The sequence below is a fragment of the Octopus bimaculoides genome, chromosome 6 (assembly GCF_001194135.2).
Source record: "Octopus bimaculoides isolate UCB-OBI-ISO-001 chromosome 6, ASM119413v2, whole genome shotgun sequence".
Classification (NCBI taxonomy): Eukaryota; Metazoa; Mollusca; class Cephalopoda; order Octopoda; family Octopodidae; genus Octopus; species Octopus bimaculoides.
This window is the reverse complement of record NC_068986.1, coordinates 6,499,159-6,513,133: the sequence shown is the minus strand read 5'-3', so window position 1 is coordinate 6,513,133 and position 13,975 is coordinate 6,499,159. Positions and strand designations below refer to the sequence as shown.

The window sequence follows — 13,975 nt, the reverse complement described above, 5'->3', positions numbered from 1 at the left end:
TAATACCCTCCAAAGGTAGCCCAGGGTTTTAACAGAAGACAGTCAAGGTGCCATGCTGTGGGATCGATGCCAAAGCCACATGGCTGCAAAGTAAACTTAACACACAGCCAAGCTACTTAAAAGATCTATGTTTAGTTTTTTAACTAGAGTATTTGAGCAAACATGCTTAGTAAACAAAAGAGAGAAGCATGAGATATTAGTGGAAGATCTTCTCTTCTCAGTACACATTTATTTATAAGGAAATATAAAATATACCTTACAAGAATTTTTTTTAAATCCCCAAAAATCAATTAGTTATATTGTATTCTTATATTCTTTTACTGATTTTCATCAATTGATTGGACATGCTGCTGTGTTGCCTTCAAGATTTTTTTTACTTAATCATACTGAACTTTGTATTTATTTCACTTTGGTACTTATGTTAGCAACATCTTGGAAACATAAATTAGAGGGGATTCTTAAGTCTTGTCTTGATAGAGACAACGTCTAGTGCCAGTGATACATCATCCAGCCAACGCTGTAAGGTTGGTGATAAGAAAGGCAGCCAGTTATAAATACCATTCTAAAAATAACATGACATATATAACAGAATTAGATTTTCTCTGATGTGATCCAAATCACAAAGGACTGCAAAGTGTGATATCAGCTAACCAATGCCAGCATGAAAACATGTAAAACACACGCAAAATTGTAGACTACCTCAGTTTCCACTGACAAAATTCCATTTATAAGAGATTGGTCAACCAAACACTAAAATAGAAGACCAAAGTGGTAAGGAAGACACTTGCTCATAGCACCACACAGTGAGATTGAAACTAGAACCATATGGTTATGAAGCAAACTTCTAAACCACAGTGTCATGAGATAAGGTTACACAATCCCTTTATCTGCCTATTCTCCCGACCAATTGATTTCAATTTGGCTTTCATGTTGGAGATGGTTAATTACCAAACTCCAACAGTCTTGTATTCAACAAGTCAGCTGCAATTCACAAACACACCAACATATATTCATTACCACTAAAAAAACATCCAAGCTATGATAATTTTTTTATTTTAAATACAACTTTTGCACAGAACTCATTTCTTTTGCCAGTCTATTAATCCTGGTTCTGAAGAAACCAAAATAAGGTGCTGAATAGTTTTAAATTACAAAACACAAACTGAAGACTTTGCTTTTTCTTACTTTATTTTCAATGTTTATGACATTCCTTAATTTAAAAAAAAAAAAAAAAAGAGGGTTTAAAAAAACATAGATGTGTGCTTTATAACTAGACAGCAACATTCTCGGTATGGAACTTTTCTTCTTACCTAGAATAACTACTATACAATAATTCTAGCACTATTTTGAGGTCAAAATTTGCGCAAAAGGAAATCCTTCTCTTATCACACCTTAATACAAAAGTGAATGGACAGTCAAGAAAAAGAGTCATTTTGTGTAATCAAAAAGTATGCATTAGCATTATAAAATGTCATTTTACAAAATTTAAAAAAGAAAGACAGAAAAGAGAAACAAAAACATTGACAATAATCAAATGTCATACTTACAAGAGGATAATTCAAATTGAAAAATGTTTCTAAATTACTGTAAAGATGAGGATCAACTCCAGTTAAGGGTTTAATTATGGACACACCCTGTAGGTCTTCAGGTGATGGTGGTTCATTGGGCCGATGTAGTCGCCATTTGCTGGAAGAAGACAAAACAGATTTATTAGTGTAAGAGATATAACAGCTAAAATTATACATGTCCTGATTTACCTTTTGTAAATTGGATGCTAATTAAAATGGGTATTTCCAGAAATACGATTTTTACTACCGTCACTATTATCCCTACTAGTTCAAGGAGATATGTAAATGGTTAGATACTTGTATTTTTTCGTTCTGCTAACAAGTAAGTCCCTATTTCTTTATCCTACAAGGAGCAGTGACCATTAGAGTAGTGGTAGAAACAGGAAAGAAGAGACAACCCATTTATGGGTTTAAAGATGCTGGAACTGGATAGGACATGTCCTCAGGTGAGATTGAGAACGTGATTGTATAATGTCACTAAAGTGGCAGCCTGGGGGTGGGGAAGAGCAGTAGAGCTGCCCTAAAACCACATGGTAAAGGACCATTGACAAGGAAAGGAGATGAGAAGGGTGGAGAAGCTGGAATGGGACTAGAATAGTGGCAGAGAACCAGAGATGGTTGGAGACATTATGTTACAGTCTTATGTACCTACTAGTACAGAGTACTAACTAACTAATATTCATTCAAACATTTGAATTTTCAAAATCTGATTTACAATGGATCAAAACTAAGCATCAAATATTTAGAGGAAAACAGTAAATGAATTAATCTGCTTACTGAAATTCAATGAGAAAGTGATGCAGTTTTATGAAAAACTAGCAACACCTCAAAAATAAGCTTAGTTAGTTTTTTTTTTAGAAACTATTATGAGAATTTAACTTCAAAGATTCTAAAACTACCTCAAAAATTATACAAATTATAATCATTAAAAAAAAAAAATCTAGATATCTGCAAGAATACAGAGGTTAGTTTTCATAGAACATTGGAATCATACATATGAAAGAAGCTATCCTAATCACTCATTTAGAAATAAACTTAATGAACAGCTTTCATTCTTCTAAATGTTGACTGGTCAATTTAGATAGTGTCATTCCACCCAGTCTCACTACATTGTGATCCTACTGTTATAGCAGCTTTGGTAATGTTTATATTTTCAAAATTAGGGTTCCTATTATTACATTAGAATGTTCCCCTTCATTTATATAAATATGACTGCCATCAAAATTTCATAGCAATTTTGTGAAAATGCACTCCACAAACAATTTCCTAAAAGCAATAAGACAGCATACTCCAAGACCATTATCAATACTGATAAATAAGACATTATACTCTGTGAGCTACCTATTCATACTGATAAAGCATCATTCTGTGACATGCCTATTTATATTGCTAAATAAGGACTTATTACTTTGAAATCATAATCAAAGATTACTTACAATATAAATGGGTATTTTTGTAAGCATCAGATAGATATCAAACCTCAAAACTTACAAATTACCCAAATTATAATACAAAATTTTGAATCTTTTGCCTATCCATTAATCCCGATTGCGAAAAAAATTAAAATCAGATCTTGAGTAGCTTTAAACTTTATGAAGTACAAATTGTAGATTTTTTTTTTTCCTGTTTTGTTTTCAATGCTTATGACATTCAATGATAAAAGGGAGGGGTCGTCTTTTTTCTTTTTTTTTAATTATCAAGTTTGTGCTTCATAAATAGATCCTAACCTATTTGGTACTCAACTTTATAATGGGTGTGGTATCTACTTTTCATCTCACCTAGAACAGCTAGTACACGTTAACTTCCAAGTTAACATTTGTTAATTAAAGTATATAAAAGATAGTTACACTGGAAGTAATTTATTATAATGGATTTCATGTTATGTCTGTACAGCATTATTAAGTATTGCACACGTGTAAAATAATATCAATAGAAACGTGTACAATAATAGGTGTATATTTTACTAGATTACGAGATTTTATAATACGGATTATCAATACAATTCGAAATAAATAAAAAAGAACAACTTGACCTATATCTATGCCAAACACAGATCCAATTCATAAGCTTAATATTAAGCTGTAGGTTTTGTATTATCAAGCAGAAATGATAAGTCCACCCTTTGACTATAGTGGATAAGTCAATCTTTAGGCAGACTAAATCGGTATTCTTACCAATAAGCATAAAACAATCTTAAGTGGGATATGAGAAAAAAAATTTTAATAAGTCACTTTGTTTTTATGAGTCCTCTATTGTCTCTATACTAATATCATAAAAACAATTTACATTAAAAAGGTTAGGCAAAAATGTGACCCAGAGAAATTACAGCTATATGTGTATCATATGTAAAAGGTTTGCTGTTTTGTTACAATTTTAGTTACAAGAAGCTTTAAAAGCAATGAAGTTATCTTTTAACATTAAAAGAAACTTAATAGATGTGGTTGCAACAATTATTTAAACAAACTAAAATTACTATTAGGAAAAAAATATATATATTTCTAGCATTAGCAAATGTTAAACTTATCAAATAAAAAGCCAACTTCCTAAGCAAAAAGTTTAGCTAATGTTTACTAGTATCACAAAGCTGTGATATTTTAAAAGTAGAATACATTAAAAATTTTACATGATTCAGGAAAAAATGTTTTGAATTTAAAAAAGAAAAATTCAATTACTCAACTTTAAATAAAGTCTAAAGCAATGGGTGATACATAAAGACAACCCCAGTATTTGAACTACTATTTCATATAACAAAGAAATGGCTTTAAAAAAGCAGTATCAAAGGTTTACTTACTATAAATTTCATATATGACAAGTCTATAAATATTAGTTTCTTTTCACAATAAAAGTGCCTTAAGGTTTTAAAAGAAATCTTAAAAGATTGTGTGTGTGTGTGTGTGTGTGTGTGTGTGTGTGTGTGTGTGTGTGTGTGTGTGCAATGTGCGCGCGTGCGCACAAGCTTGTGTTGTGTGTAGGCACACATTGATATAGATAAATGTGCACATATGAGTAAATGCACACATACACAGACCAATGCAGTGAAATGGAAAATTTCAGTACCAATAGCTATGGTCTATAAATCCATAACAACAATTAAAAATAGATATATTTCTAAGGACTTGAAACACAGACTGTTTTCTAACTTTTGGCTAGCACACAAAACAATTCAGCAACAATAGATGAATTAAGAGTTATTTTTTGTTTTTTGGGGTTTTTTTTCTTCCAGTTTAGGTATGAAGCTTTTACAATCACAAAAACAAAACCAAAAAAGAAAGAAAAGAATGAAATAGTGAGAGTCAAATCACCATAGCAACTATATATTCCGAACATTATTTTTAGCTTAACATAGCTACAAAGGCTTTTGTATTACTGCTTGTATTCAAAAATTAATAAAAGATAAAACTCAAACCAAAAGATGTTTTTAGATCAAGGTAATCAATATCATTTATACAACAGAGATAGCTGATGTAAGATTGAACACTAAGCCCTACTGTACACACAAGTTTTTGTGTTGAAGCTGTTTGATACTTGATGAGAAAGTCTACAGTACTGTATGATGACAAAAGTGGAATTAAGATGAATTGCAAAAAAAAAAAAAAAAATGATCTGTTAAGAAAACAATGTCCTGTCAATGGAGACATAGGAGCACTGTCATGAAACATGGTATCTTAGGCATTTTAAACTTGGTGGTGCCCATCCCTTTGCCGGTCTGACCACAGATGATTTCTTCCAGAAGAGAAAAAGACTGACAAACAGAAAAGAGAAAATGATTCTGGTACTTTGCTGACCCAAAAGACTAAAACAAGATAACTGACTTCATAGTATAGAGGGCAAAATGATTACCACAAAGCTATTTGTCTGACTCTTTAGACTGCCAAATGGATATCCATATGCATCTTGGGAGTAATTTATTTTTCATTCATAATTCCTTCGGTAACTTCCACTAGAATAATTCTGTAGTAAAAACTAACAATGAAACTTTAGAAGGAAGACATGACACATGCAATTGGTATGTGCTTCATGAAAATTCCAAGAGCAGAACAAGTATTCTTTCATCTGTGCAATTCTCTCACCCGAATTAAGTCTAGGTTTGGCAGAAAGTCAAACCTGGGCTTAGTTTTTGATAGCTAAATGAAAATGTATTTGATTATGCACACGCACCCACACGTCCCACAGGGTGCATCGTAATTAGTCTTAGTGAGCTATTTTTCACCAGAAGTGTTCACCATATTCATAAATTTATGAACCGGGCAGCAACATAAGTCACAGAGTGAAATAAATAGGCAGAAAGAAGTGCTAATTTCTTTAAAGTCACAATTACAAAACATGGAAGGGCAGAAGTGATAGTAAATTTTAAAATAAAGGGGGCAAGTACACTTTTGCTGGTCTCAGCCAACAGACTATGGCCATGCTATAAAAACCATGCTTGAATGGAGGAAATGGATGTAAAAGCATTTAGTAAATTAGAATCTTCTTATATTTTATTGTTTATGAAATACAAACAAAAGAAAGACTATGTGAAGCATGAAACTGAAAAGTCATTCTATAATTATTCAGTTTCTCACTTTATACATTTATCTTTCCACTTACAAAGTAAGAAACTCAAAGTAATAATGGAGTGAATTGCTGAATGATGTGTAGTAAGAAGTTAGCTTCCCAGCCACACGATTCTGGGTTCAGTCCCAATGTGTGACACCTTGGGCATGTGTCTTCTACTATAGCCTCAGGCTAATCAAAGCCTTGTGAGTAGATTTGGTAAACAGAAACTGAAAGAAGCCCATCATATATATGTACCTGTGTGTGTGATTTTGTGTTTGTGTCCCTCACCAGAGCTTAACAACCAGTGTAGGTTTGTTTATGTTTCCATAACTTTGAAGTTCAGCAAAACAGGTCAATAGAATATGTATGGGGCTTTAAAAAATAAGTACTGGAATCAATTCAACAAAACCCTTCAAAACAGTGCCCCAGGATGGCTGTAGTCAAATGACTGAAACAAGATTATATATATAGCTAGAATAACCACATGGCTTCATGTTCTATATCACTGCATGGAACCTGGGGTAAGTGTCTTCTACTGACAAGAGGCTTGTGAATGGAATTGGTAGACAGAAAGCCCATTGTGTATATGTGTTTGTGTGTGAATGCTGAGATTCCACATCTTTGCTGGGCACCATCTGAGCAAAAATGTGATGTCATATTTCCCTTCTGTATCATTATGTTATACAGTTCTGAGCTTTTGAAGTATAGTAGAATATGAAAAAAATTCCTTCTTTGGAAAACTAGTAAGGATTGGCATTTGGAAGAGTGTTAGTCCATAAAATGCTGCCTCAAATATCCATGCAACCCATGCTGACATGAAAAAAAAAAAAAAAAAAAAAAAAAAAAGACAAAAACAAACAAATGAATATATAAGAGAATTCATTTCACAAAAGCTTAAACATTTTTTTCACTTTACAGATATTAGAGTAAATCATCTTAACACCAGCTCCAGACACAAAAGTATAAATACTATCTCAACTTTAAAAGTCATGTATAAAATGTTAGCAGCACCAGTTCAAAGAGATAAATAGACTTATTTATTAGTAACAATAACAAATGTCACTTTTTGATTGACCTGCGTGTGCGCGCGCGTGCGTGCGTGCGTGCGTGTGTGTGTGTGTGCGCGTGCGTGCGTGCGTGCGCGTGTGCGTGTTGCTAATATGTGTAGCAGACATACAGAGGGAAACATTTCTGGAACAAATGACTTGCATACCTAAGTTGACTGTTATAACAACATACCTGCCAGTGTGTGTGTGTGTAAAAACTACAATGTGATAGAAACACTGATAAACTCCTGCTGACTTGAGTATATATGTAATACAATATCAAATAAATGCTTTATTATCTATTTTAAGGAAAACTATAACCTTTTCATATCAATTTGGAGTTGTATACAGCTATTTTCTCACCAATAAGTACAACCAACCTTGCTTGAGGCTGAGCTATCACTGTCAGGATTTGAATTTACAAGCTAGAATTCCTTTCATATTTATTCTTTTAGATGTTTCTGTCCCATATATTAAACATATTTAAAAAATTACTACTTTGTCCTATTTCTGAACTCAAAACCATTTCCTTCACAGTTTAAATCATTTCCTCCTCATTATACATCTGTTTTTACATGTTAATAAGGATTGAACAGGCCTGCTTCATCACAATGTTTCATAACTTTTTGAAGTCCCTTATTTTCTTTATTCTGAGGTCCAGCATTCTGAAATGAACCTTCAACATCTTCCCATGCTCCCATCCTAATTTTTTTTTTTTCCTTTTTATACCCCACCCCTCGCATCTCAAGAGCATATCAATGTAGGCTGGCTTGCTCTCTCTCTCTCTCTCTCTCAATGTAAGCATTGAAAATAATCAGTAATCAACATTATTTTATCTTTGATAACATTTATCTTGAGGACAAATAAATCCCAAAGGTTAAAATTTTTTTTTTAAATCACATAAATGTTTGATGTCAATGGTTACGCCTTTAAATTTACAAGATGAAAGGAAGTTTAAACAAAGAAAGTATACAACAAAATTTTAGGAAAACAATCCATTCATTGTAATAATTATGACTAATTAATAGCCAGCAACTCACACCTCTCTCATTGTCATTTGTACAATTGTTAGGGAGCTACAATTTCAAAAGTTATACAGACAACTAAATTCAGAATTCATATGCCTTAATGAAGCTGATTATTTTAAAATAGTGTGTGTTTGTATGCATGCGCACACAAACAAGCTTATACAACAAAAATATTACAGTAAAAAACCCAACAACAATCAGTTCACACTGAGGATTTCATTAATCAAAACATATACAGTAATCCCTCGACTATCGCGGGTATTATATTCCAAAACCTCCCACAGAAATAATTAAAATCTAAAAAAATATAAATACCTATTGGCCACAGAAACCCAGATATACTAAGGAGTCCACTATAAATTTAATGAATGCGCGATAGATGAATTGTGAGGGATTGGCAAGGGATTACTGTACAAATGCTTACTAAAGCAATAAATGTTTTGGAAAACCATGAAATATAGAGCTTATTAAGTTCTACATTCATTTGTCCAAAGTATACACAAGAGCCAATACTTGATGAGTAATGTTTAAAATCTGATTTCAGAATATTTACCTTCTGCCGAGGAAGGAGGTTATGTTTTCATTGGTGTTGGTTTGTCTGTCTGTATGCAAAATAACTCAAAAAGTTGTGAACAATATTTGATGAAACTTGCAGGAAAAGTTGGTAATGACACGAGGAACAGATGATTAAATTTTGATAGTGATCTGGGAATTTTTATGGATTCTTGAAGGATTTTTCATTTGTTATATTTACTTTACATGAAGTATTACAATGTTACGTTCTTTGATTATCTCCCTTGAAAACAAGTTTATTGTTTGCACATAACCTATGGTGGCATCGCTGTTTCAAAAGTTTATTAGTAATTTTACTCGCGTATCTATCTTAAAATGAGCTGCTTGGCGGAGGTCTGCGGAGGATGACATGACAGACCTTGACTATTGAGATTGACTCAAAAAGCTCAGGCTTTGCTCCCTCCACCGCAGCTGTGAGCTCTCTATCATTTGTATGATGTGGAAAATATGTCATCAACATTGCCCATCTTTAAAATTCGTCCAAGGCTTGGCTCCCATGCCATCCGTCCACTACAGAAATGTTGTATCATAACACTGTGACAGAACTATTTCACCTCAATTGGCCCAACTCTCTTTAACATCGTGCCAGACACACATAAAGGAGGAAAGTGACTTCATGGCATTCAAATGATCCCTAGATGATTACACCCAACAAATACCAGATAAGCCACCCACACCCAGATATGTCTCTGAAAACAATAACATTCTGCTTGAACGGGCTGCAGTTTCCCAGAGCTGACTGTGTATCTCTTACAGGTGGTGCTATTAAATTAGACATGGCCTGAGTCAACTTCGGGCGAAACTTATCGAAGTAATCTAATCTATGTTGTAAGCTTTTAATCAAAGCATGACAACGTGGGTAGAGGCTGATATCTTAACATTTCTGATGGTCTTAAGTATAAGAAAAATTATTAAAGATTTATATAGAAGTATTTTCAGAGTATGTCTATAAACCATTGTGTTTAGACCTGGTTTCTATCCTCAAACTGTTCCGTTTTGTAGATGCAATTTTTTTTTTTTTTTTTTTTTTAATAAAGCACTCCGAAATTAGAAAAATCAAAAATCTGCAACAATCTTGGTCCCATGAGTATCGGATAATGGATTTTCAACTGTGTAAAGAAACTGACTGTGGTGATCATAGTTTTGACGGTGATTGTGGTGAACGCAGAGATACAGTGTTGTTGATGACGATGGTTGAGATAAGTATGGGAGGAGGATAAAATAGTATCGGTGGTTATAAAGGTGACAGGAGCGGTGTGATGTGTGATGCTGAGGTGATGGTGGTAATAGTGTTAGTTGTGTGATGGTGGTATTGTAGTGGTTATACTGGTTGTGGTGGTGAAAGTGATTGTCAAGGTAACCGTCATGATAACGTTGATGATGGTGTATGTGGTTGAAGTGGAAGCAATGACAATGCTGCTGATGATGGTGGTTGTGGTCGTGGTGATAGTGGTAGGATAGCTGTGGTGGTGATTGTGATATGGTGGTCGTCGTCGTAGTCGTAGTGCTGCTCCTTCTGGTTTGATGGAGGTTTGACTCTCTGAGTGCTTTTCTAGTTTTGGCATAGTATGTGTTTTCAGCCAAATTAACTTTAGCTATATAATTGCTATCTTATCCAGACAATTTTATAATTCACCAGGAATTCCTTGTATTCAAAGAAATCTAAACCACTAAAATAATACATCAATCAAATTTGATGCACAAGCATTTAATTTTGGGAGTATTTATATTTTCATTTTACTTTAGTTGTCAAAGATAAAATGTCTTTCATCACACAACCCATATTATATCCACACACACACCCAATTTACACTAACCATTTCATATACTATCTCCCCACAACATTCTTCCTCTGGAAGTTCCTTGTACAAGTTTTCTCTGCAATCATCATCTTACAGTTGTTCAATAACAACTGCTACAATAACCACTTTCGGAGTAGACTGCAAAAACCAAGGATACAGCTTCTTCCTCCAGACCAAACCATTAAAAGAATAAAATAAAACTTTAGGCCTCACACCAAACTGGTGATTTTGTTGCTTTGAATTTCAATTTGAAACTCAAATAATATTGGCATGTAAAAGTCAAACTTCATAAGCTATTCTCCAATGCAAAAATAGTAAGAAGTATCGCAAGAAAAAAATTAACCACATATCGTTAGCATTAATAATTATGTTAACATCAGTACTGTAAATTTAATTACTGGTTTCCCAAACTAGTATTGATTGAATAGTCAGATATGTAAAAGCAATGAATGATTAAGCTTGTTAATTTTAATGTTCCTTAAATAAAAGCCCTTAATAATTGGTCTTTGAAGCAAGATCTAAATCTAACAAGAAAATCATTTTTCTATAGTGGTATTTTAGTGCATTAATTCTAACTTCTTAGTTACAGATCAATTTCAAACACAACAATGAATAGAAAAGTAACAGTTTTTTTTTATTCTAATCATATTATCAGTCTTTAGTAGAGAAAAAAAGCATATATTATTTTCATAAGAAAAACTGTTATAAAGATTTTTTAAAGCATTAACTCTTAATTGTTTCATCATTTGTTTTGTTTGTTTATTTTACTTCCATTATTCTATGCTAGCATGGATAAGATGTATATCTAAATGAAAGTATACATATGCAGCAAAATATAGAATCTAAAAAAAAATCCTATTAGAAAACACAATTGCTCTAACAGTAAATTATTTAAATTTCATTCTCTAAAGAAAAGCAATGAATCTAAATGCTACACTTTGGAATGTCAAAAGGGTTTTTGTTTTCTTTTATCAATTTTCTCTTTCCCATGTGCAACACCTACAGCAATGAGTGCCCAAGGCTGGACATTTCAAAACACTGAAGGTCTCCAATTGTATGTTATGTTGTAATTTCTGAAAACTACAATAAATATCTGAGCTATCACCAAAAGAGGAAAAAAAACAAAAAAAAAAACAGTAGCCCAAAAGTTCACTTTTAAGGAATTTAATGGCATTTAGAAGTTTGAATATATGCACAAATTAACGGTGTGGGAAGTGCCAAAATCTTACCATGAAAAAATGGCTTGAAAATTTCAGAGGAAAACAAAATGATTTTATCCATTCAAAGGAAGAAAAGGGGTTCAAGTGTGGATTTTATTCAAATTCTTTTTCTATTTTTTTTTTTTTTTGTAACTGTAGAAACATTGAAGATATTTTTTGATGCTATTAGAGAGTTTGTCCTAAAATTTGGTGAAATCTACTCCCCAAACCAGATTCATCAAGTTGAACAAGCCCATTGTTCTCATTCGCCTCGATGGGGTCCCATGTATAACCTAGTAACTTGTGCATGGTCAGTGTAATGCTGATCCAATTTAGGACTGTTCAAATGAGCAGATAAAGGCCAGCCCAGATACTTTGATAATGTTTAACATAGATGTGATCTTTCATATTATGGTTCTCAAAATACTGGCTGAATGCCAAAAAATCTGAACTTCCTGTGATCAGCTACTTTTATTCTTTAAATTTAATTTAACATACACAACATCACGACACTTTAGAAAGACACTGTCAACAAGCTCTTAAACACTATCATAACAATATTCTTGACCAAGTTATGATAAAAAAAATACTTGGTTAAAATTAAATCCATGATTACATTAGTCTAATAATTAAGTAGACCAATTTCTTATATTCTGTACACATGTTATTCATGAGAAACCAACAATGATAAACTAACTGAATTTTTATCCTAGAGTTATAAAGAATTGAAGCATTTTACCAATATTAAGTGAGTGACTATCATCATCATTGTCTGTACCAGTACAAACAAAATATAAACCCAATTCTATTTCAAAAGTCCTGTTCTGCAGGAATTACAAGAAGCATTCTATTCTAATATTCTACTTGCTGTTTAATGGTATCATTTGATTCTTTTTTTTTTTTTTAACTTGTTTCAGTCATTCTGATTGCAGCCATGTTAGAGAACTGCCGTAAAAGGATTTTTTTAGTCAAAGAAATTGACCGCAGGACTTATTCTATTAGTCTCTTTTGCCAAACTGATAAGTTATGGGGATGTAAACACAACAACAGTGGTTATCAAGTGACGGTGGAGGGACAAACACAAAGAGACACACATACATATGATGGGCTTTTAAAATTTTTGTTGACCAAATCCACTCACAAAGCTTTGGTCACTCCAAGGCTATTGTAGAAGACACTTGCCCAAGGTACCACACAGTGGAACAGAACCCAGAACTATGTGGTTGGGAAGCAAGCTTTTCAGCCACATGCATTCTTTTTGTAAAAACTGTTACAAATAACTACAACCATCCAACTGCAACATTCTTCTTTCAAAATTACTAGAGATACATTTGAATTGAATTTCTCTCTTACGACGACTGATATAAACATCAGAGTTTGTCTTTTTCTGCCTACCTGTATAGCTTGTTTATGTTACTACAGTACAAAAGAAAAAATAGATTATACACTTATTACAAAGTGTTGGCTTTTGTGCTAAACTACTGAATAACTTCAATGTGAAATCCAGATATATTTGTCTGTTCAATTTCCCTTTAATTTGTCAAACTGCAGTCCACAAAGTGTCAGAATAAAAAAAAAAAAAAAAAAAAAAAACTGCTCAAATCTTCAAAATACGCTAATTTGGAGGTCAAAAATGGATTCTTGACAAAATTATAATTGAGAAAAATGTCCATGCTCTTACATGCCTGCTTTTCCCAAGAAAGTCTAAACTGTTTACAAAAGTCCATGAAATGGCTCTTTTTTGTTCACTGTATACAGGCATCAGTGATCATGGACTCCCATGTCTTCTTGTCCCAACTAAACTTAGTACTTTATTGGCCTGGTTCTTCTGAAGACAGCTGGAAAACCAATTACAAAAATTAGAACAACATTCTTCATATTTAGATACCCTCATTTCCAAGACAATTTTTAGCAAATTTTTGTCATAATTATGTGTCAAAAATTTGGTTTCTATCCATTAAAAATTACCATCATTATTATTAGAACTGTCATGTTGCCAAAGACAAGATTTGAGGAATTACTTGTACACCATTCTTGGCAATAGTATTTGCTAATTCTCCCCAGAACTTTTGTGCAATTGTAGTCAAGTTTTGTTTGTTATACATTTTAATGCTGGAATGCTAAGAGCCATTTGTGTGGAACTTACAATAATTTATGGTTAGGCTTCAAATATTTGGAGAGAGAGAGAGAGAGAGAGAGAGAGAGAGAGAGAGAGAGAGAGAG

At 32.9% G+C, this 13,975-nt stretch overlaps 1 protein-coding gene across 1 annotated transcript in view; it reads right to left on the bottom strand.

The window, feature by feature from the left end:
• LOC106867446 (ceramide glucosyltransferase) overlaps window positions 1–13,975 on the bottom strand; it is a 105,953-nt gene that overhangs the window by 29,955 nt on the left and 62,023 nt on the right. Inside the window, exon 2 of the mRNA XM_052968588.1 lies at window positions 1,548–1,686. Coding sequence (XP_052824548.1) covers window positions 1,548–1,686 — 139 coding nt within the window. The remainder of the gene's footprint in view (window positions 1–1,547; window positions 1,687–13,975) is intronic.